This window comes from Haemaphysalis longicornis, unplaced genomic scaffold (genome assembly GCF_048455015.1).
Source record: "Haemaphysalis longicornis isolate Haplotype H1 unplaced genomic scaffold, Haemaphysalis longicornis Haplotype H1 scaffold_53, whole genome shotgun sequence".
NCBI classification, from domain to species: domain Eukaryota; kingdom Metazoa; phylum Arthropoda; class Arachnida; order Ixodida; family Ixodidae; genus Haemaphysalis; species Haemaphysalis longicornis.
Window position 1 is genome coordinate 149,183 of NW_027526389.1, and position 24,650 is coordinate 173,832.

Below are 24,650 nucleotides of genomic sequence, written 5' to 3' on the forward strand. Positions count from 1 at the left end.
CATTGGTTGACGATTCTCTGAAATTCTGGAGATTTGTTTTTTCCTAAGGTACACTACTGTTCAGCGCACGCAGTTGGGCTTTGTGCTTTACCATTTCCCATGCATGGGCCGCTATCTACGGTGTCGCAGCAAATGAGAAACGAGCGCACGGCGAGGCATAAGCGCTTTGTGGGCGTTTTTATGGAACGGCAGCTAAATGCCGGTTTTCTGGACGCCTGACCGATGTACACTCTTCGTCAAAATTTTCTAGGCCATGTCAAAAGTGTACAGGCAACACAAATATTATTGTACAGGCCTACGGCTTGAGCGAGGCTGAAACGTTTTATGCCGTAAAGCTGGAAAAAACGTGCCTCTATTAAAGTTAGAAAATGTTGTGGTCATAGTTAAAAGTTAGGTTTATTCTTTGAGCTCTTCGTGTTGCAGAAGGCTTTCGTTTGGCCTTGAAAATTTCGAAAAAGACTGTACCTAGTGTGGACACAAGCCAGGTGCACACTTTTACCGACATAGCCGAGTAACGCTTAAACTCGTTAAAATGATGCAATCAACAAGTCCCGATAAAAATCTAGGCCCCACTGTGTTACGTACCATTGATCATTAACTGGAATGCGCAGTGTTTTTAAGTAATATTTCATGATCCTTAAGGTTATCAGAACAAAAGGTGTGTGACGGTAATAGTGAAGGCAACTTGAAGTCTTGTCCATCCGAGGTTAAGCTATTCGTAATGTATTTCAAGTTGGCGGTATCGTCTTAAATGACACTTGAGCTGTCAGTGCTTAACGGATATAAAAAAATTCTGCTTTTATTTCCAGCAGGAGTTTCTCACGTCCGTTATGGAAAGACCCTTACGCTTCGTCAAGGTACTCCAATAATTAAACCTATCGGCCATTTTTAAAACTTGTCGTACACGGGGCGCGCAAACACATTGCGGCAGTTTAATCACACAATGCGGAGGAAAGGTAGCAGCTATAAACAAATTACCGCCCAGCGATCTGCAGTCGATGTTTATCTCTAATCAAACGTTACTACAGAATTTCGCAGATGCACCGCTGACGTCTTCGAGAGGACGCACAAATAATAAAAAAAATATTACAATATTATTAAAAAAAATATTTAAAAAAATAATTAAAAAAAATAAAAAATAAAAAAATGGTGTAAATGCCGTCGAAATACGATAGTCGTACTGCGGAGACTAGCGTGCATCGAGGAACCCTACTCCACGCTAAAAGCACTTTTGTCGATAATGATGATGATGCCTAGCGGCTTCCACGTTGTAACTTGGTGGGGTTGCACAGCGACCTTAGTCCTGACGCCACTGCACAATCACCTTACCAAAAAGAAAAAAAAGTCCCTTTATGAAAATTTGGTGCTGGTCTGACTTCTATGTTCACATGTCTTCCCAGATTGTTTTCTGCTCTTTTCCCACAAACATTCCAGCCTTCTTTTACTTACCTCTCCTGCTGTCCAATTCACTTTTCGGTTAACCTCAGAACCAAGGGCTTCCAGAAGCTGCATGTCTTCTTCGCTGAGGACTGGACGGACACCTTTGCACTCCGCTGCAATATGTCACATGGTTTCCGGCTCCCTACCGCAGCCTTCACACAGTTCTTAATGCACCGGCTGGTGGATAAGCGTTTTTGTCCGCAAGCAACCCGTCCGGGCTTAAAAAAGCAATGCGCTCTCTTTGGTATTATCACGGAGCTTTTCCCTCGTGATCCCCCGCTTCCCGAAACTGTATTTTTACATGGACTTCTTTGCGTCCATCCTCTTTTTCTATGTAGTTGTCTCTGATTCATTCACTTCAGTTTTTATTGCCTTGGTCGTTTCCCCTGCACTCAATAATGCAAAGCACGGTTCAATGAGCCACGTCTACGCTACACCCGATAAGTTTCAATTGGTACCACTTCTAAAGTTATCATGGTTTTGTCTTCATTTTTCGTTTATGTGTAAAATAGCGCGAAAAGTCTCTGCATAGAGGGAAGCCTGCCAATGAGAACGTCGCGCTGGCTACTTTTGGTTTTTTGAGAACACCTTGTTAAAAGTTTTACCGATATGTTACCTTGCCTCTGTTCAGCAGTGCATCATGCTGGATTACAAAATATTTCCCCATAATAAAGCACTGCTTATTTCCTGATGTTCTTGTTTCAGGATTGCCATGCCTAGTATTTATAACACCGAAGGCAAATGGTACAATGCCGGAGAGCTGCCTAAAAGTGTACCAGGACATGTGTGGTACAAAACAAGAACTAAAAGTTGTTTTTAACAGTACTTGCAAAGACTACAATCCTCCACCTTCTACAAATAAACAAGCAAATGATAATTGTTCCTGTGGCGTGCTAGTGCAATTTTTTTATATTAGTGATTTTTTGAGTTTACCTGATGGCTGTTTTGTTTGAAGTGTTTCGAAAGCGGTGCGCATCCTCTGCGATAACGACCTCGACCTTATATGCTAATCGGCACTCTGTCAGATTTCGCCATGAATTCTCTCGTATCTGCAAATAACTTTGTATTAAGTTTCCCATGTACAACCATTTTGCACTGCAATATACGAAGCGCAAATAGAAACATTGAAAATCTTCTTGCTCTTTTGGCGGCTCACTCTTTCACATATGATCTTGTTGCAACTAGCGAAACGTGGCTTAGACCGGGTGAAGTCATTAACATGCCTGGCTACGCATGCGTATCGACTTCCAGGCAAACTAAACACCGTGGTGAAGGGGGGTTTCACTTTACATAAAATCTTCGATTACATTTTCCTTAATCTCGCAATTCTCGTTTGCTCATTCCGTGGAATTTGATTTCTTGCTCGTAAAGTGCACGGACTTGCTCATTGCTGTTGTTTATCGTGCCCCATGCCGAAATATGACTTCCTTTCTCGAACACTTTGAAAAGCTACTGATGCACATGAGTAGCCAGAAACTAAAGAGTGTTATTTGTGGTGACTTTAACATAGATTCGTTGGCGGTTTCAAATACGGATTACTTTAACTTAATTAGATCCTATGGATTCCATAATGTTATTAAGGCCCCGACCAGAACTACTGCCGAGTCCTCGTCAGCCATAGACCACATTTATTGCAACTTCGATTCATCCTTAAGCTGGTGCAATGTATACAATACTGCCATTACGGACCATTTCCCGATAGCCATGTTGGTTCCAAGGGATACACCTGTATGTCGCGATGATAAAAAAACATACACCAAAATCAATTTTCCTTTGCTGAAACACCAACTTGAGCAAGTTTTAAACGCCTCCTCAGAACCCACAGATGCTAATATAGGATATACGACATTTCAAACAAACTTCAGTGATGCTATTACTTATTCAACAGTAAAAAGCATTAAAAAATATCACAGCACTCCCATTTGTCCTTGGATGACTGATGCGATTCTCGATCTCATCAGGCAGAAGGATTTTTGGCACACTAAATGCAAGCAAAACCGGGGAATTCGGTATTATTTTGCAAAATTTCGCACCTTTCGTAATAAAGTCACCAGTGCTCTACGAGCACGCAAGAAAGAGTATTACTCTCAACTAATTGCTAAAAATTCAGGGAACTCTAAAATTGTATGGCGAATCATCAACTCTATCATTAGGCCAACAGCCTCAACCTTCATTATGCCTGACATCGAGGTACTAGGGATATCTCTGCAAACCTTAGTGACCTCTTTCAACCATTATTTTTCGAGTATTTGTAAGAACAGCACAAGTGGCATTTCCTCAGAACACCATCTCCCTCCGAGGGTTCGTAATTCCTTTGGCTTCATCGATATTTCCCCGTCTGAAATAGTCTCAGTTGTCAACACCATGCAGGCTAAGTCCACTACTGGTTGTGATAAGGTATCATCTGTCATATTGAAACGATGCATCGACTTGATATCTGGCCCTCTGGCAAAAATATTCAACCTATCTTTTCATACTGCCACATACCCTGACGTTCTGAAACTCGCCAGAATAGTTCCCATATACAAACATGGTGATCAGAACTTGCCCGAGAATTACCGTTCAATTTCTGTTCTTAGCTGCGTCAACACTTTGTTTGAAAAACTTATAGCCAAAAGAGTTACTGAATTTCTGCATCGCGAAGAGATATTAACCTCCAGTCAACATGGCTTCAGAGTGAAACGATCCACTTGTACGGCTGTTCTAAATTTATCCGAAAAAATAAATTCTTTTTTAAATGATAACAATTCGGCAATTGGCATTTTTCTTGACATTAGAAAAGCCTTCGACACAGTGAATCACGATATATTACTAAGAAAATTGCAGTGTTATGGATTCCGCGAAATAACCCTAGACTTTTTCAGAAGTTGCCTCTCCAACAGGCAGCAAAAGGTAGAAATCAGGGGTGTTACATCTGACGTTAGTGCGATTAGCTCTGGGGTCCCCCAGGGTTCAGTCTTGGGACCACTTTTGTTTTCATTATATGTAAATGATCTGCCCGACACACTGAATGTTTTCTCAGCAGTAATGTATGCAGATGACACAGTTCTCCTTGCGGCCCATGATTCCCCAGATGAGCTGTTTAAGGCAGCTAACAGCGAGATGGATAATGTAAATAATTGGCTCCGATCTAATGGGCTACAACTGAACTCTAGTAAAACAAAGTTCATGGTTTTTCAGTCACCGCGAAAGAATAGAATTGAGGATACATATGCAATTTCTTTAGATGGAAAATGTCTGGACAGATTTTTACTATTAAATACCTTGGTGTTTTACTAGATGAAGAGTTCACATGGAAACCACACATTGACTCTACCAATCAACATAAAACTCGCTAGAAATGTTTACTCAGCCATAAAAACTTACTTTCACAGCAATCCATAAGGTCCCTTGCATAAATGTTATCACCTTGTAAATATTATGACTTTGACGTTGCAGCTTCATCATTACTCGCTTTTAAAAATGCATATTTTGATGAGAAAGTAACTGCATCCACAGATTTACGTAGGGGTGTTTGTATGAATGTGTGAATATAGGTATGATTATATGCATGTATCCCTTTGTATGTATGTATATATGTATGTGTATATGATTACGCGTATATGTCGATGTATGTATACGTTTATGTGTGTATTTTAGCTATACTGCCTTACAGCAAGTTTTTGCTTTCTTTTTATTATTTAAAACTGTATAAGCACATTCTTTATACTCCACTGATTTCCTTTGCATGAATCCCAACTAGCCTGCGGGCTAGGGATTCAGATGTCTTGCATTATTCCTTATGTATGTCTGAACGCTCTAAATAAACCAATCTTCAATCTTCAATCTTTAAACTCTTGTACGTGCCCCGACTAACATTTCGCGCAGAAGTTTGGGGAACGCTCGTATAAACAAGCCACGGCGAATTGTTGATTTCTGGCATGGTTATTTTCTCCGAATTCGTTCCGCGCGCAGGATATGCCTCACATTTTTTCTGGTCTTGTGACCTTGTTTGCGGCAGTGCATACCATACCGTTATTCGATAACAAAAATCGACTTGAAAAAAAAATCCCGACATCTCCAGGAAGTGAATGATGATGAGAGGGGCGAAACTAAAATGCTTATCGGTAAAACCGTGAAACATTCACCGCACCAGTTGCCAAACTCCCGTTCATATAATAATAAAAATCATGATTTCTCTCGTACTCCTTTTTACGACTCATCCGACATGCAGTGACACTTCTCTTTGTTACTCCGATAATAATCATCGCTGAACTTCTAAGGAAAACCTTTCCACGAAGGTCTTCGAGCCGTACACCAATAGCCTCACCGAGCTTCCAACATCCTTTATTTTTTTCAGCCCCCGTTCACTGAGCGGATATTTAGTGTCGTCAGTGATGCGGTTGTACGCCAATTCGCACTGCAGAAAATCCAAATTTCTCTGACGACGGTGAATATTGATCGTAGGTTAAGCGAAATAAAAGACGCTCTCCGTGGTGAAAGCGAACCTGGGTACTCCAAATTAGGAAGGCGGCATCAATTCGATTGCTGCTTTTCAACGCGTGGTCGAAGCGAGCGCCATGAAGGAAGTACCACTTAGCGCCGTACACCTCAAGCCCAAACGTTAGGCTTACGGAGTGCACACCCGAGAGTCGCTGTGGATGTACGTACTAGAAAAATTGGGCTGGGACAACCAAAGAATTCATCACGAGAAAGCTTCGCAAACAACCATCGCCATCGTTGAACGCAGGAATATAGGATTTGTTTATGGTATTTTCCACGCTACTCGCACATCGGTTTTAAATGCAGAGCATTTGTATAACTCACGATGTCACCCGTGCGTCGGCGTCCGCAGCAGCCAGCCTCCCCCTACACTATAAAAAGAAAAAGAAATAACAGTTACCGGCGCCTGGTTTCGATCCCACGACCCTGCGGGCGGAACGCAAGGTACATGGTGCTCTGCGCCACAAAACGACACAGAATCAAAGGTTGCGAACGCGCCTTATATCCTTGACTCATTCAAACTACGTCGTCAGCGGCGTGCGTTGGCGACTCAGCGGCGTGCTAGCGGCGCGATAGCTGCATGGTGTACACGTGATAGCACCAACCCCCCAAACACTAAAAGTTACCGCAATACAACCACCCCCTATAAAGCGGGTTGGCGCGGGCTCCACTCCAGTCAACTCCTGCGCTCTCTTCTCTTGCGTTCGTCGGCGGTCGCAGTTGATAAGCGATGGAAGCAAGACCTTCAACTAGTACCGCGACGCAATCCAACATCAGCGTCGCGGAACCAGTACAAGACATCGTACCATCGTCTCCGTCGACGTCGGCAGAAGACAAGGCGGCGAGGCGGCGCGCTGCCGACGCCGAACGCAAGCGTCGTAAGCGTGCCGCCGACGCCGACCTTCGTGAACGAGAAGCCGTGGCCAAGCGTCAACGTCGAGCAGCGGATCCAGGCCTTCGTCAGGAAGAAGCAGCGTCTGCTCGTCAGCGTCGGGCCACGGACCCTTCGATTCGTGCGCGACACGCGGCTGCGACACGTCAGCGTCGGGCCGCGGATCCCGCGGTACGCGCACGAGAAGCGGCCGCCGAGCGTCGTCGCCGAGACGCCAGCCCTACGCCACGTAAACGACCCCAATTCTTTGCATTTACTCGTGTCCCTCGCGCGGGGGCATGCGACGGAGGATTTTTCCCAACGTCCTCGAACTGGGGTAATAGTGGTCATCCCGCATTTTTTTTTGATTAATCGTGGAATTTTTTTATTAGATGCAGAGCATTCTGATTCACTCGCCTTGTCCCTCCGGCGTCGTCGTCCGTCCCTCCCCCATTCTCCTCGCAGCGCCAGCTGCGCTCTCCGCCGCTCACCCCCTCTCCTCTCCGATAGCGAACACTCTCTCGCGAGGGGCATTGGATTGGGTTCGATTGGATTGGCTTGGATTGGCTTGGCTTGGCTTGGATTGGATTGGATTTGGATTGAATTGGATTAAAGTGGATTGTGTTGGATTGTGTTGCGTCATAGCCGCGGCACGTTGCGTCATAGCCGCGTGAGACGCGCTGGGGCCGGCGCATGTGCAGTACTCTGTCTTCCGCGGTTTCCTCTCCTTCGGGCGCGCTGCGCATATAACCGGTGTGCCGTTCTCCGGCGAAGCAACATCCACGCTTGGCTCAAACACCTAGAGTCCACGCCGCTTTACAAGTACGCCAACGTCGTCATCGACTGGGACCGGCTTACGGAGTCCCCTCAACGTTATGCGCGCTATAAAACGCGGTCCCTTCGCCGCTCCGCCTATGCGTCGCATCTACACAGGGGATTCCGCGAGGGGAGGTGGGAGTTTTTTTCGCTTCAAGTTAACTTTTTGTCGTTCGCTCGATTTATTTTTATTGCACTGTTCGCCAGATACTTTTTTTAACTTGCAGACTTCGTGCCTCATTCCAAAGAGTGAGGCACGTTGCGGTCCTGAAAGAAAACTCTACTTGGATTATCGCTGTCTTCACAGTACACATCATGACCGTAACCGACTACCTACCTGTCGATCCACACAAAATGAGCTCATTGACAGACGAGGTGCTCATCAGTGCCCTGAGCCGCTCAGACAACTCTCCGTTTTTCTTGTCGCATGGAACCACCCGTTCCCTACACCCTCCCAATGTAGAAGGACCGTTCAACATGGAGCAATGCTCGTCTTGCGGTCGGCAACTCGAACCTATGGGGAATAGAGTCAGTGACGAGCAGGGTCTTTGAAGGGGTCCCCACATCTTCCACACCCTTCAAGAAACGGTGCAGGTCCGTCAGCACAAACTTTCTTCAGTCTATCCCTGCGTTTCGACGAACCAGGCTGCTTGACCTTGGGTTAGGCCTCTGGATGTCGTTTGTGGGTGCCCGGCCAGCAGGTGTAAGGTGCAACTGTATGCTGCGTAATCGCGGTTGACAGTATGTGGGGTGGTTGGAGCAGGTTGTCGGCACATAGGAAGCAAGATTGCTTGACACGCCCACGTTCCTCTCAAGAGCGCCCCACTCCTTGATCAACCCTGCTGCGCGTCGGTACCGGTGCTACGTTGGGATGAGCCCTGAACTACCTCGTCCCAAATTTGCATTCGCAGAGAAAACTTAACGACGAAAGATGAACTCCCGTTTTCATACCATGAAAGTAAGGCTGACGAGTACCTTCCTTCAAGGGCCGAAAATCCGCGAGAAGCACAGAAGGGCTCAAACTTTATACCTCGACCTCCATTGTTCAGATAAACCACAGCCTCCTCACGTCTGCTGCCGACAGCAGGATTCTTAGACGATGATTACAAGAAAACGGCAATGTCAAACATTGGGCCAGGTCCAGGCCGGCCTTGCATTCCCAGGCGCGAAACCATACCCCACACTGCCAGGCCATCGCCGTCTGGTGCTCATTTGACCGAATCAAATTCGAAGCGATGACTTTGAAGAAGGTCGCTCCGTGGGGTAAATATTTCGTATAATATACAAAAGCATTAATAGTAGCCCGTAGAAAACCACCCTAACAAGAGGCATCACAATACACCAGCACGTGAGAACTTCAAAACGCAACAGTCATCCGTGATGTGAAAATCTAAACCGTTAAATAAAGGCTGAGAAGAAACAAATGCCGAAAGGCGGCTGGCGCCTTCGCCCATATTAAAATGAGAACTAGGACAAAGAGGACAAGATGGCCCTCTGGGCCAGTAACTATACACGGCTGAATAACCTGAAATGCCATGCAGCCAAAATGCGTTTGGTTCTTCAAACGAAAGTACGCCATCACAAACCGCAGTAAGCCTCCTGTTGGCAGTCGCAACACACGAACAGCCACAACGGACTTAAAGAGGTCATGCAGACAAAATAAAAGTTTGTTGTTTTCGAACAATTTGGAGTGTTGCAGTGCCACCAGCACTTGTCCGGCAAAAAAAAAAAAAAAATTATGCTTGATTCACTGAGAAAAGAGGGCCCATCTCCCCGCGAGGGGGACTCGAGTAAATGCGTCGCATAGGGGGTGGGTGTATTGCGTTAACGTTTAGTGTTTGGGGAGTTGGTGATAGTGAATGCGTTGTATCAGCAGCTTCTTGACGTAGTTTGAATGAGAAGGATATAAGCGCGTTCGTAGCCTTTCATTCTGTGTCGGTTTTGTGGCGCAGTGGGAAGAGCACCATGTACCTCACGTTCCGCCCACAGGTAGTGAATGCGTTGTATCAGCAGCTTCTTGACGTAGTTTGAATGAGTCAAGGATATAAGGCGCGTTCTTAGCCTTCCATTCTGTGTCGGCTTTGTGGCGCAGTGGGTAGAGAACCATGTACCTTGCGTTCCGCCCGCAGGGTCGTGGGATCGAAACCAGGCGCCGGTAAGTATTATTTTTTTATATAGTGTAGGGGGAGGGGTGCGGACCTGTTGTTGAGAGCGAGGAGGGTAGCGTGATGCGGGAGAGGAAGAGTGGGGTAGAGGGCGCACCAGGAACGGCTGTTGCGGACGCCGAGGCACGCCAACGCCGGGTGACATCATGAGTTAGAGAAATGCTCTGCATTTAAAAATTAACCAATTTAAGCTACAAATTTGGTTCTCCAGCCAAATCGTGTTTCGGGATGTATGAGATTACGTAAGAAGAAAGGGCCTTGAAATGAACGTTAGTACGCTTTTAAGTCTACAGAAGACTGCGGAGCCTTGTTTGCCATCAGTCCTAGATGACGCCACTGTACTGGGCCACACCGCTATGCGCATGCGCTTTGTTTGTGACCTTATTTGCACCTGGCTTGTCTTTGTTACGGTAAGTAGCAATTGTTTTGGGAAACATGGGAATTGCTGGGCACCAGGGTCACGGGAAATAATGTCGGTACGCCAATTGGCCAGTGGCATGTGGGAAAACCTCAAAGCGCCGTACTGCTGTACAGCCATAACAATCATAGTCAGCGCGGTACCAACAGCGATACGCACTGGTACTTCATTATTTTTTTATTTATTCCAAATACCCACAGCGCCAATTGGGCATTTTTGTAGGGGGGTTAATTATTAATCACAAAAACAACAAGTAATCACACAAATGCAAGCTATGCAATGGGAATACAGGTTTGTCTCGGTAATCAGAACACTTCCGTAAGTTTCGAAACTTCCACTGCTTTCGCCGCCATTCTTGCTGCTATGTAATGAAAATGCATTACATTTAGGCGAAAAGCACTCGTTCTTCAGGCGGATAAGCCCAAGCTAACTGGCATTTGCTTTTGGCGGCCTCAGCCAATCACATGGCTGTGCATATTACCTCATATGTTCCAGTGCCGGAAATCGGCTAGAAAGTCGCGTCGCCATTGCATTTTTTTTCCTTAATTATATAGCTCATTTCAGGAATTTTCGTTAAAAGTGGTGACAGCAGGATTACAATGAGGCAATCTTTCGCATTAACCAAACTTGCGCTTTGTCGAGACACTGAGTGAATTTGTCTATAGCATCAAAGCCGACCTTCATAAATCTGGGGGTAAAGCGCTACGCAGAGGAGGAACATAGAGGGATGTGTTGTGCCATCACTGATGGGCCAAATTCGGTTCCGTTTTTTATTGGGTGATTCCAGCGCGTTTATGATTCCTGAACCTAATAACCAAGTCAAGGTATTTGCAGCTTGCAATAGTCTGAAACGTACACAAGCACCCATTCGTGTAATGTTAAAAGCCGAGCGGTAAAGTATGTCCTGCCATTAACCGGCCCTTGACTCTGTATTCTGTATATCTATTATTCAGCACCCATTTTTGGGGCACTTTTCCGTGGGAATGCAACTTGGAAGAGTAGCGGAAATTTTTCAAAAAAAGACGATTAAAATGCACCTGAACATTATAGAGAAGAATTGATGCTTCCCTTTTCTCTCAAAGTATCAGTGTTTCACCCACGGTCTATTAAATCACCTTTATTAAGCACTGTGTGGTGGTTGACTGGCTTTATGGTTTTGAGGAAGCAGGTCTACTGAGCATCCATTTGAAAGAATATTGAATCGAAACTTCTCACCCTAGCCATCTTTGCAAATTTCAGTAAAGGGTTTGATTGTTTGAGTCATGAAATATTTTTTGCAGAAGCCTGCAGAACGAAGGTGTACGCGGACCAGCCAACAAACCTGTTGCATCAAACCTCATTTTCCGCTCCGGAGATGTAGTAGTTAGCCACTATTCTTGTGATACCCCGAAGATTATAAATGCTGTGCCCCAGGGCAGCCTTTTAGGAGCCTGTATTTTTAACGCGTACAAGTATGATTACTGCGACATCAATAAAGCCGTAAAACATACAATTCATGCCAACAACACCAGCCTATTCATCTCGTCGCGTGACATTTTCGAACTAATACGCGGTTTCAATATCGTATTGAAATAACTAACAGAATGGTCGTTTTGTTATTCTTTAAAAATAAATTTGCCAAAAAACTAAGGCTGTATTATTTCATCCAACTGGAAATAATGATGCGAATCCGCCTCGCCGTTTTTAGAATACTGTCATTATATTTGTAGATAATTTTACATTACTTGGCGTTGCATTTACGGCTATGATGTAAGCGAACGCCCATGTAAGCAAAATTTTGAAAAAACTTTCAAGTATTAATGGTATGATGTGGCGCAAAAAAAGCTTGTTACCTGCAAAAACGCATTAAGATATGAATTCAAGGGACACTGAATGGAAATAACCATTTGGGCCCAGAAGAAAGTTCAAGTGTACGGAAGCCCTGCCAGCATTTATTCGGGGGCGAGAGAGAGAGAGAGAGACTAAACATGTTTATTGTTTCTTATTAAAGAGTCCTTAGGGTGGCCTCCTCATTCCAGGAGTCCATTGGCACGGGCCGCGTCTTCTGCCCTCTCCACCAACTTGCGCTGGACGTCGAGGGAAGAGCTGGCCAAGGCGCTCTCCGAAAGCTCATAGGTGTGGAAGGGATTGGGCGGGTCAAGTGGGCTTTGTGTACAGCCGCCGACCATGTGAAAAAGTGTTCCAAACTCCCCGCAGAAGCGGCACAAACGGGGATACAGGGTGGGGGCTATGTGGTGGTTTCTGCTAGGGTGGGGGTAAGTATTAGTTTGCAGGGCACGAAGTATTCTATCGTGACCCTTGGGTAGTTGTTTGTGCGGTGGGGCGTACGTTTGTCTTTGGAGCCGATAGTGCGTTGTAATCTCATGAAACGAGACTAGAGGAAGCGGACGCAGATCTTCTTCTTCAGGTGCTCGGCCGGTCAATTCTCGAGCTGTGAGATGGGCAATCTCGTTCCCTGAGAGTCCAATGTGCGCAGGCGCCCAGATTATCTTGGCGGGTCTTCTTAGCGGCTTCTGTTGAAGTATTTTAAGTGCAGTTTTGTGTATTCTCCCGCTGGAAAAGTTGCGACAAGCCTGTTGAGAGTCAGTAATTACGGTCTCAACCTGAATTTGGGTAAGCGCTAAGGCAATGGCCGCTTCCTCGGCGAGTAGAGGGTTGGCTCGGTCCAGTGATACGCTGGTGCGGTGCTCTTGGCCTATAATAACTGTTGCTACTGAGGCCCGCCTTCCGGGATAGAGGGCCGCGTCCGTGTACGCCACGGCAGGATGGCTTCCATACCGCTTTGAGATAGCACGGGCTCTTGCTTCTCTGCGGTCGGCGTGATGCACTGGGTGCATGTTTCGCGGTAGCACAGGTACTGTAATGTGGCGCCTGATATCATGCGGGATGTCTGTGACTTGGGGTGTTGGGTGTTGAAGCGGAATCGATAGTCCAAGTCTCGAAAGGATGGACCTGCCGGTTTCTGTAGTGCCTAATCTTGCCCTCTGATGGGATAGATGTGCCTCTATGAGTTCATCAGCTGTATTGTTGAGTCCGAGACGAAGCAGTTTGTCTGTCGAGGTGCCGACTGGTAGGCTGAGAGCCTGCTTGTATGCTTTTCGTATAATGGTGTCCAGTTTCTTCAATTCCATTGTTGAGAGCAGAGCATAGGGTATTGCGTAAGTGATCCGCGAGATGACGAACGCCTGCACGAGTCGGAGTGTATCGGATTCACCCATGCCCCTTGCCTTAGTTGTTATGCGCTTGAGCATGTGTGTGACTTGCTCGGTCATGGTCTTGAGCTTGTTGATTGTTATGATATTTTTCTTGTCCGCCTGAAAGGTGACGCGAAACATGTTTTCATTGCTGAGAAATTATAAACTGAAAACAAAACTTTCCCTCCTCGCGCCATTTCATGACGTTTCGCGTGGCGTAAACGGTTTGCGGATGCGAGTAAGACACCCGTATGGCCTTGAAGAAAAACTGCAACCTACCGAGCCGACCATCGCGGCCTCAGGAGACACTGGTCGCGCACTCGGCACATACGACAAAACAAATTACCCCCCTACGCTTCAATCTTGGTTCCGCACGGGACGTAAGATGGTGGTGAAAAAATCGTAATGTGCCGCACGGCCTTTTACTTTATGTACAAAGCGCCCAGCGACAGCGCAACCGCAGCGCAAGCGACGACATGGGCGCTCTTTTGACTTGCATTCTTGTTATGCTTAGTCGGGTTTAGTCGCTTCAATGTACTCGGCGTAACATTATGGGGGCATCTGTTAGAGTAACTTGTAAACGCGTTCAAAACTAAATTTGTGCGGCCCAACTACGTCGGCACAGCGACTGGAGATTTATTACGAAATTTGTATGGTTTTTCGTCGCGGTATGGTAACGCTTATTGCGGCATCTGTTGAATATTTTGCGAAGCGAGTTGTCCATCTGCCATGTACCTCCAGCTTTCACGAGTGCCCAAACGAGCACTAACAAATGCCTTGGCGCCAGTATGAAAACAAAAATTTAGTGCCCTTCCACTATGTGAAGAATAATGACTAGCAAAGCAGCACGCCCTCCACGTAGTGCACAAAACAAAACCCGTTTGTTTGTAATTTATAACTTAGCCTACTTCCTAGCCAATTACCTGAATTAAATTTGAAACAGGCCCGGGCTTTATCCTTGCGGACAAACGTAGAGCTGTCGCTTTCCCTCCCTCGTCGCAGGCATCTTAGCTTTTGTGAAATACGCCAACCCGATCCACTCTACTGCAGATCACACCGGACCGGTCGCATTGGGCAGTGCAACGGCCACGATGAACCTCACGCCAATACAACACTCACGTCATCAGTAAGGGTATGAAACCTACATCGGCGTGTGCCCGCCCCCCTACTACCCCCTCCTCCCAACCCGAGCACGCATAAACGGGCAATAGGTCATGAGCGGCTTGTGAGACGTGAAAGGTACTGTCGAACATGTCGCTCTGAACACCCTTAAAGGAGCCATGAAGAGAAAATACAACTTCATTTAATTTGAAAGAACTAGGATTCAGTATCTCACTCAGCTCCATTAGAGCCACAAAAGATGTTTTTTTAACGGAAAAAAAGCAAGAAGTATTTAAAAACTTTCAAATTATGCGCCACAGTGACGTGTTATGAGCAAGAATGACGTCATACGGACCAACAATAAAACATAATTTTCAGTGCGTCAACTGCACGTTAGCATTCAAGTGCTGCGGTCAAATGGAACTAGAGGCCCCATTACAGACGTCCAGTCATGTGTCGTCGCGACAGGTCAGTTAGGCGGCTGCCAATCGCACAAACAAGGTTCCGTGACGTCATAGAAAAGTTGCGGGAAATTGGCTAGGGGGTCGCCTTGGCTTCACACGTTTTCTTTAATATCTCCGTTATTTGTTCAAAGATTGCGATGATATTGGCATCATTGTTATCGGGCCTAAGCAGTCTTTTTAATAAACCCAACTTTTATTTTGTCTTCATGGCTCCTTTAAGGTGAACGAGTGATATTGGCCCACATCAGCGTCCAAAGCGGGCCAGTTGCTGCTCGTACGGGAGGGATTCGCAGCTACACGACCAGCTGGAACGGCGGCAATGGTGGCGGAAGCCGGCTTTCCGCAGGTTTCCTGCCAATTCACACTTCGGTTCGGGCTGACGCTTCTTAAGCTTCCGCTATTCTTCCTCCAAGCGAGCGAAATGCATCCGTCCCATAGCGAGTTAACACCTCGAAGGCTTCGACCTCTATACTATTGGAGACTTACGCTGGTGCTCTTTTGCTGCCCAGCCGTAGGCACCTCATCGTCCGTGCAACACACCAACCCAGACACAGACCGTTCGATTGCGGAGAAAACCTGACTGGGCGCATTGAGCCATGAGACAGCAACGTCTAAATCTCCCACCACCCCAACGGGTATGTCATCGGTATCGGCATTAATTCTTGCCGTGCGTGCATTCTCCCGCCCTTCACCCGCAACCCGTGCACGAATAAACCAGCCACGAGGGATAGGCGCCTAATTAGGCGTGAAATACACTGGCGAATGAAGAGATTACAGAAGAACGATGACAATCTGTTCAACGAGGGCCGCCGACGCGTCAATGTTCTCGCAATGGCTTTCAAGCTAAAGAATAATGTACTTACGATGGCGTTCCAACGGGGAAAGTTGCTTTCAACCGGCAGGGGCACGCAGCTAGTGGGTGAGGTGGAATTTGAAGCGACAAAAGCCGCGGCTTCATTTTCGGCGACATGTATGCTGTTCAGGTGCGCAGTAAATGCATTCAATGCCGCCTTCTGGATCACGCTGAAGCAATCGTCTACGTAGCATAGACGATTGCTTCAGCGTGATCAAGGAGGAGGCAACGGGGAGGATGCAGGGAGGATGACGCAATCAGGTTTACCGTAGAGGAGGAGCAGCATGGCGAGCTTCCGTTCGTGGATGTCCTGGTAAAGCGCGAAGGAAAATCCTTGACGTTCAGCGTGTACAGAAAGGGCATCCATACGGGTCGCTACCTGAATTTTAAGCCTGTGAACTCTGCCTCCCACAAATGGTGTGTAATCGCTTCGCTTGTAAGCCGTGCGCAAGAAACCAGAAGATGTCGTCCCGACATACAGCGCGTGGACGGGCCAACCTCCAAGTGGCTACCACGTGGATGGGCTACACTGCAAGTGGCTACATTAACTCATTTGTACGCTCTGTGGAACGTCATCTAGAACCTTCTGCGCACACCGGCAAAACGCGTCCCAATTGGAGTGCTCCGATACCGTATTTACCTGGAATTAGCGAGCACTTCGCGTGTGTTCTCCGTCCATACAGTGTACTGGTAGCGCACGCGCCAACACAAAACTTACGGCACTTCCTGGTGAAAGTGATGGACAAGCTCACAGAAGAGAAGTTGCCAGGTGTTATGTACATCATTATTTCTGCAGACTGCGACCGAAGCTATGTTGGCGAGACAGGCAATTTTCAGCAAAGCTCAAACAGCACATGCTCTCGCACAGGACAAAAGCTCAACAGAACATGCTCTCGCCTAACACGCAGACGCAACTCACCATGAAATAGATTGGACCAATGCGAAAATAATCGGAAAAGAGAATTGAACCTCACGGCTTTATCTTTAATCCTTGAAAATACAGACCACGGAGCACACACTTAATCGCAACGACGGCAACTACCCAAACGTGTGCGCACGTTGCCTACGTCACATCATGAACCTTCGCGCCCACGTTTCATTGTGAACAAGGCACCCATGGGAGGAGCCGAAACGTTGTTTTTTGAATTTTAAGCATTCCTGGTAGGTGCCAGGTTTTAGTGCTTTCTCGCTTCTTATGAGAGTCTTCATCAAACGCGCTTTGGAAATCCATAGAAATTACATCAGTTTGTTTGCCGTTATTAATGGTAAGCGCAAAATCATGCATTTTTTTGCTAGTTGCGTACACGTAGAATAACCCGTTCGAAATCCATTTTGACACTTTGTTAAAATATTATTTTTATCAGTAGACTGCGTTATGTGGCTATGTATAGTGTGTTCTAAAATTTACATGCCGTACAAGTTAGGGGGATGGGACGATATTTGTTCATGCAGTTTTTCTCCCGCTCCTATGTATAAGTATAGGAAAATACCAGACGACTGGTGATTCCCCAGTAGTCCGCTATTTGCCCTTCACACAAAGATTTAGTAAACAGAACACACAAGTATTTCGATGTCCATTCTGAATATTAAAAAAAAAAGCGTTTGGTATGTCGTCCGTCCGAAGTGGCTTTTTGACATCTAGTTTCAACAGTATGTTCGAAATTGCAGCTTCCGTTATTACAACATCTGGTATGGGCGAAAAATGGGCGTCAAAGTTTGGTACTTCACCGGCATCAACAGTGAAAACGCTCTTAAACTACTCACTGCAAGCATCTGAGATTGTTAGCGTCATCTACTTGTACACGTTCAATATCAAATATATCACAACCGCAAGATGTCGGTCGTAATTACCGCCGGAATCTCTTCGGGGACGTGGTTATAAAGCTAGGTAAAGACTCTCGTGTTTTTAACTTTTACGTAATGTCTGATATTTCATTTGCAATGCAAGTGGAGTTGGAAGATTTTTTCTTCGCCCTAAGTTGTTTCAGTTTTCTTTGTAACAGGAAGGAGTCCCGAGAGATCCAAGCGTTTTTGTGCTCCCACCTCTTTACAATCCGGGGAACATATTTGTCAATGCATTCCTTTGAAATTATTTTGAATATATACCAAAGGCCGCTTACATCCCGGAATAGGGTGAGAAAACTTCGTAACTGAAGGCGACCATGTCAATGATAGTGCCATCGTCTGCTGTAGAAAAGTTGAGGAAGCTGGACATTAGGGTTTTACGTTTCAGTCAGTGCTACACCAGTTTTTTCAAGTAATGCTGCAGAATGATCCCATATGCCTCGTATTACTTCACAGAATCTTTGGTCTGTATTCGAACCACTTAAAAAAACAAGACCAATATTGATTTTGAGTCACCCCGAATTTTGTTGTAATTTTCGACTACTTGCTCTAGGTCAAACGCTAATGATTTCACAGTGATGATTTCGGTTACCGTGTCAGAAAATTGACCAGCCGACATCAGGAAGGCTAAAATGGCCTGATAGAATTATTCTGTCGCCAAGGCCCGGCGGTGCATCTAGACAAGTTTTTAGCTTTTCCAGGATGTGTCTTTCAGAAGCAGGAGGCCTGTACAAAGCACCTATAACGTACCTAACCTTCCCAGAGTACACATTGAAAAAATAGTTTGTACACTAGGCACGTCAGGCATTCTTCTCATAATTAAGTATTTATTATAGAGGTTAACGCCACCACCACCTTTGTTTTTGCGGTCTTTTCTATGCACGCTGTATCCAAAGGGGACAAATTCACTGCCATAAATTGACACATGTACGTGTCGTAGGGAGACAGTGGTACGTGAGGCAGCGAACCACTTGTTCTATCAGAGGCAAATGACTCTCCACAGAAGAGCGGAACACTTGACGGCCGACGCGCTACTGGCGGTCATGTTGTAAACAAGGTGATAACAACAGGCATGTGACAATGCCGAACCTGCAATGACCATCGCAACCGGCACTGGTGCCGCGGTTTGACAGCTTGCGAATGACGGCACGGCTACAATCATGCCTGTATATTTAGAATCGTTTACAACCTATGAAAATTCACATGCAAAGAAATATTTAATGTTTCTTTGAGTGCATGTGTGCGAGGTTCTCGTTCTGTTGTTCATCACCTGACTCCTGGCACATCCGCTCATTCGCCGTTTACGTCGTGTCTGCTGGGCGAGTGATAGCTTAACTTTATAATTATTTACGCAATTATTTTCAAGGTACTGCCCCAGAGAGTGCCGTACTCGTTTCTGTGATGCCAGTGTGTCTCTTTTTTCCAACTTCATTTTTGACTACATTGTCCCTTTAAGGTTGTTTTAGTCAAATGAGATTCACTTTTTCTTAATATGAGGGAGGACCGCTGTAACAAATATCCAAAACGTTGGCATCTGCAAAATAAATGGCTTCTTGCGGTTGCAAACGTGCCGTATGAAGCCTAGAATACTTTGTACGGGCTGTATAAAATCGTACATCTTTATCTCGTTTTGACTACAGATTTGCTTTTTCTATAAGAGAGCAGTGATCAGTGCTCATTTCATTGGAGTGGAGGTCTTTCAAATGGTAAGTCACGATAAACAAAACTGACACGCGTGACACTAAGTGTGATACAGCTAACACCGCTTGAAAGCAAGTGCGCACAAATAAACTGTCGGCGCAATATGAGCAGAAAACAAATGTTATTCCAACGTTAAAACTAGATGTCTGAAATCATTCAAAGTGCAGCAAGCCAAATTTAGAAAACATAACGATCCAGTGCGAAAACAATTTCTCAGAATAATTCGAAACAATTAAAGGAGACATGAAAGAAAAATTACGCCCACCTCCCCTCGCGGGAACCCTGGTGTGATGCGACGCTGAGGGGGCTTCAAGCGCACCCGAAGAGCAACTGTCGACCGAAAGGCCGCCGGAGAGCGGCACAGCGGTGATATGCGCAGCGCGCCCGAAGTAGAGGAGACCGCGGAAGAGAGAGTACTGCACATGCGCCGGCGCCAGTGTGTCTGCTGCGGCTATGACGGAACACAATCCAACACAATCCACTTTATTCCAATCCAATCCAAATCCAATCCAATTCAAGCCAAGGCAAGCCAATCCATTCGAATCCAATCCACTGCCCCTCGCGAGAGAGGGGCATCGGAGAGGAGAGGGGGTGAGCGGCGGAAAGCGCAGCTCGCGCGGCGAGGAGAATGGGGGAGGGGCGGACGACAACAACGCCGACGACGCTGCATGGACAAGGTGAGTCAATGAGATGCATTCGCATCTAAAAATGTAGCTCCCTAGGGAATGGTGTTTTGCTTGTTTGAAGGTCCACAAAAAATTACCTTCTTCTGTCAGTCTCTTCGTTGGCAGTTGTCTATTGCCCTCTTGAAAATGAGAACAGTTTTTAAACTTATTCGAAATGCATTATTTCCGCACTGCAGCAACTTTGTTATGTGTATTTTCCTATGTTTATTACAGTGGAAATACACACGCGGAAAACAACACGGCCATTGCCCCGCTTCTACTCGAGAGCAATTTGGGAGGTTCTGCAGTCATTGTACTGCTTATTCAATTGGTGAAATGATGGATAAGAGAGACCTCTGAAGTAAATGACTCACACGAAATCAAAGGTCATAAAAAATTCCCATGTACACGAACAGATTCCTTCTAAGAAGAAAAATGACGCCCAAGGCCACTTGTTAAGAGGAACTTCGTTGGTAATGCAGAAATTTGCTAGATATTGTCACGACGTCAAAGACGACGCAGTTATCTTCGAGGAAAACAAGTTTATTGGTGCGAACTTGTGCTCCCCTAACAACTGAAAGAATACGCAGGCGGCGAAGCAGCACTCAACAAAGTGAGGTGTGCCGGCGAGCTCCGGCGATTCCAATGCCGCGGCGTCTGCTCTGCAGGCTTTTATCTTTCGGCGGGAGAGTTTCTGGAACCATTGATTTACATCCAGAACATTGTAGATCAAAGAAGATTATTTTGGGCTAGTGACGTTAGGGCGAAACAGTCTGCTTATCTGAATGAGACAGCCGGCGCTGTATAAAAATAAAGAATAGAAGAAGCGCTTCGCTTGGGACACAGATAACCGAGCCGAGTGGGGCCGGGCAGTAAACAAACAATAAATAAACAAACCCATACATTGTTCGCGGCAATATAAACGAAAGCGTAGGTCGGAGTAATGCCCATCGTAAAATACTCTGATGTATCCCCCTTCGTTGGTTGAAGGTTAACTTTGCTCTTCGGAATAGAGTGCAATGCAAATTATTACGTCGAAAGCCTTATACGTCTTATGACGGATAAAGCTCGCCATAAAACATCAAATCGACTGAGTGTTTCTACTCGCGCGGAATGACCTCTCTAGCCCATACATCATCCGGCGACTAGGGTAGCGCTTCCAAGTCCTCCCTTTCGACGTTCTTGTATAGTTCATATGGCATTTCATCATACTCTGGAAACGAGGGTTATTTTGATTATTAAATGGCAGAAATGAGCTTGGTGATCATGAATGGCTTGCGTATTCCAAAGTTATAGGTGTATGTCCGCACAGAGAGGGGCAGCCGGACGTTGTCGGTAGTTTGCAAGGAAACTCCACACTAAAAATGTTTACGCCCGAAAGAGTGCGTTCAGCTTGCCGCCGCAGGAGCACCCCCAGAAGATAATATTTTACACCCTTTAGGGTGCTTGGATTCTGTCGCCGCAGGAGCACCCTTTTTAAAGCACCCCATTAGACAGGCGCCTTATAACACCCTTTTCGGCCTAAAAGCATAATAGGGTGTTTACTTAGCCCCCCAATCTGTAGGAGCTTTTCTGCCAAAGCACCCACCTAAAGGGGTACAAAAAGGGTGCGTCATCCTCGATTCACCAATGGCGCTGCAGGTGTGCAGTCACATATGGCACGGTATGACACACGATTATGGTATGAAACACTCGTGCTTCTCAAGCTCGGTTCTATGAGACATTCCACTGAAGCTCAACGTCAGCTGCTAATTTCCTTGAACTTTTTGTCCCACCGATTTTTAAAACATCCGTTTATATAGCCCAATATTCGGGCCAGATCTCAGTACAGAAGTCATAAGATTAGATGTTGATTATTCAAAACTTCGTAAAAAAATCAATTGTATGTTTATTTTGGCGAACTTGATGATGATGATGATGATGATGATGATGGTTGATGATGATTGCTATTGGTCTCCCCTTTGAAGCGGGGTGATGACATGTCATCTTACCGAAAAGCACTAATATAATCATGTTTTCACTCTTGGTTTAATACAAGCGCTGCTTAGGGCAGGCACTAAAGCTTATTAGGCCCGTAATACTTTTTTTTCCTGTTACAGGTGGTAACTGTCCTAGGCAATATTCCCCTCAGCACGCATTCTTCGAGCTTCACTGCACAGCTTAAACGTGTTATTCAGTGAAAGCACGTAGGTGTGCAACACATCAACCGCACAAAAGTTCTTTGAACCTTGAAACCCTTGGCTTCTCAGTATTGCATCAAACTTCCAATCAGGGTAGCTACCCGCAATGTTTAGGGCTGAGTAAGAAAGCTCAATACGAAGGAAGACCAAAAGCAATTTGTATACTTCCCTATGTACTGTGGCTTTAATCTACTCATAAAACGTGGGTCCACACTGCCATTTATTTTAGTTTGCATTAATATTTTTGCTTCATGAAAAAAATATTAATAAGGTACAGGCCTTGCAAGTTTTGGTGGGATATCGTGTTTTATGGACATAAATTTTAGGCTAAATGACCCCACATGGCAACACCAAGAACTGTAAACATCGCAGAACAATGCATATGTTTCCTGTGAAGCCCATGGTTGAAACGTGATGACACTGTAGCTAAAGCATTATTTTAACATCAGGTTAGCTAGTACATAGTGCCTTGCATTATGTCCTGCCGGTGGATATGGGGTCATTTTTTAATGTTGCCAATGAAAGCCAACAGCCAGTGCCCATTAGGTTTGTCTAGTATTACAAGGTGCTTGATCGCAAACATTTTACGTCTATAGCCCTTTTTAGAGTTGACTAGAATATAAAATCAGCAAAATATTTTCAATAAAACATTCTGAATTTTTTTGTCAGCAGCTTTATTGTTTGCTACTTTCCATATTTGGGTATTTCTGCTTTTCTTAATGTCAATTTTGTTTTGCTAAGAAGGTGCGTAACCAATGTGAAAAGCTTTCCTGTAAACCTTTGGTAGCTATAAAATTGCTAAAAAAATATTTTACTAAATAGGGCAGCTTAAACTGAGAATATGTGCCTTTAGAAACTATAAAATCCATTTAAATTGATCACAAATTTCTGGCTGTTTTACGCAAAGCTGCACATGGGATATGAAGTGCACTGCGGAAGAGGGCTCTGGATTAACTTTGGCAACTTTAGGACATTTAATGTGCACTGAAATCTTCACACACGGGCATTTTCACTTTCTGCCTCCACCAGGAAAATGGCCACCAATTTAGACAGCTATTTGACGTACATTTTAAAAGAATTATAAACATTAAAGCCACAAAATTATTCTCCGCAACAGCACCCAGCGGGTCCAGTTGTAGAGAGATTGTGCACTACAGCAGACACTGTACTATACTGTCTAGAGCTTTGACATGTACAACGACCTCTACAAAGCAAGCTTATACTGGTAGAATGTTTCATACCATAATTACTGTGTGTTCAGAGCTCACATGTGAAGAACGGATACTGCTGCTTCAGCTAGAACCGAGGATGAGCACCTTTCGTGTTTGTGAAAAAAAAAACAGGGAAAATTCTTTAAGCAGGATTAAGAAACAGGGTTGAAAGAAAATGAATAAGCAATTCTTTCAAAATATGTAAAGCAATGCAAATAAATATTTATTTCAACTTCATGTCTAAAAAAGAAGATCTCATCAAGGCTGGTAATGGGAGATTACTTGGCTCAAAAAAGAGCAGAGAGCACTTATATAGATTCTACAGGGAACCTTCACAGCCAAACAGTGCTTGAGCACTCTAACTAATCACCGTTCAACAAACTCATCAAAATATTTGAATAGATGAAAAACCAGAAGTAAACACAAGACACAGTTAAAAGAGAACAATGGGACAAGCTTATCCCGTCGTTCTCTTTCGTACCCTGTGTTTCCCGCTTGTTTTTCATCCATTCAAACATGACCAACTAGCCCAGCCTGACGCCTTGGAATCATAAAAATATGGATTGTCAATCTCCACAGAAAGTTGAAAAAAGAGAAAGTACAAAGCAGGTGACAAAACTAAAACGACAGAAGATTGGTTAACTTTTAATTTTAAGTGAGAATATAAAAATACTGGCATGAATGAAAGTGAGCAGCAACCGAAGGACCACGACGCTATCGCGGTATTCCATTTTTAAGCAAAATATCCGCTTTCAACGCTACTATGCCAAACATGCAATGAGGCAACCCTTTAGGCACACAAAAACATACCATAATCTTTAAAAAGCTACAATTTAGTTGAGAAAAACTGACCACAACATATTAAAATTGGTGACTAGATACAGTTTCAGAAATACAATGCGACATCATATAAAAATATATGGTTCCTGTACAGAGACTGATCGCAACGAAAATTGAGAACTACATATGTAAGACTGGCATCAATGTGCAAAGCAGCTTAGCGAAGGAAGACGGTCTTAACTTAAAACACTGTAATATTGTTATAAAAAAAATTCAGTACATATGTAGCCTCCGGTTAGAACGGCAGATAGGAATTTTGTTTTCGTGTATAACTAGTATCTTAAAAATTTATTGAAACTTGCACAAAAAACTGCTGCTCGTTTACAATTAAAGACTGTAACGGAGAACAGCGCACAACAAAAAAATATCGCAGGAAGACTAACACAATTATTAAGTTCCCAGGC

The 24,650-nt window shown here is 45.0% G+C and overlaps 1 protein-coding gene across 1 annotated transcript in view; it reads left to right on the top strand.

Moving 5' to 3' along the window:
• LOC144140880 (uncharacterized) overlaps positions 1 to 24,650 on the top strand; it is an 88,294-nt gene that overhangs the window by 31,739 nt on the left and 31,905 nt on the right. The window contains exon 5 of the mRNA XM_077672372.1: positions 2,146 to 2,306. Within this exon, the coding sequence (XP_077528498.1) occupies positions 2,146 to 2,306 (161 nt within the window). The remainder of the gene's footprint in view (positions 1 to 2,145; positions 2,307 to 24,650) is intronic.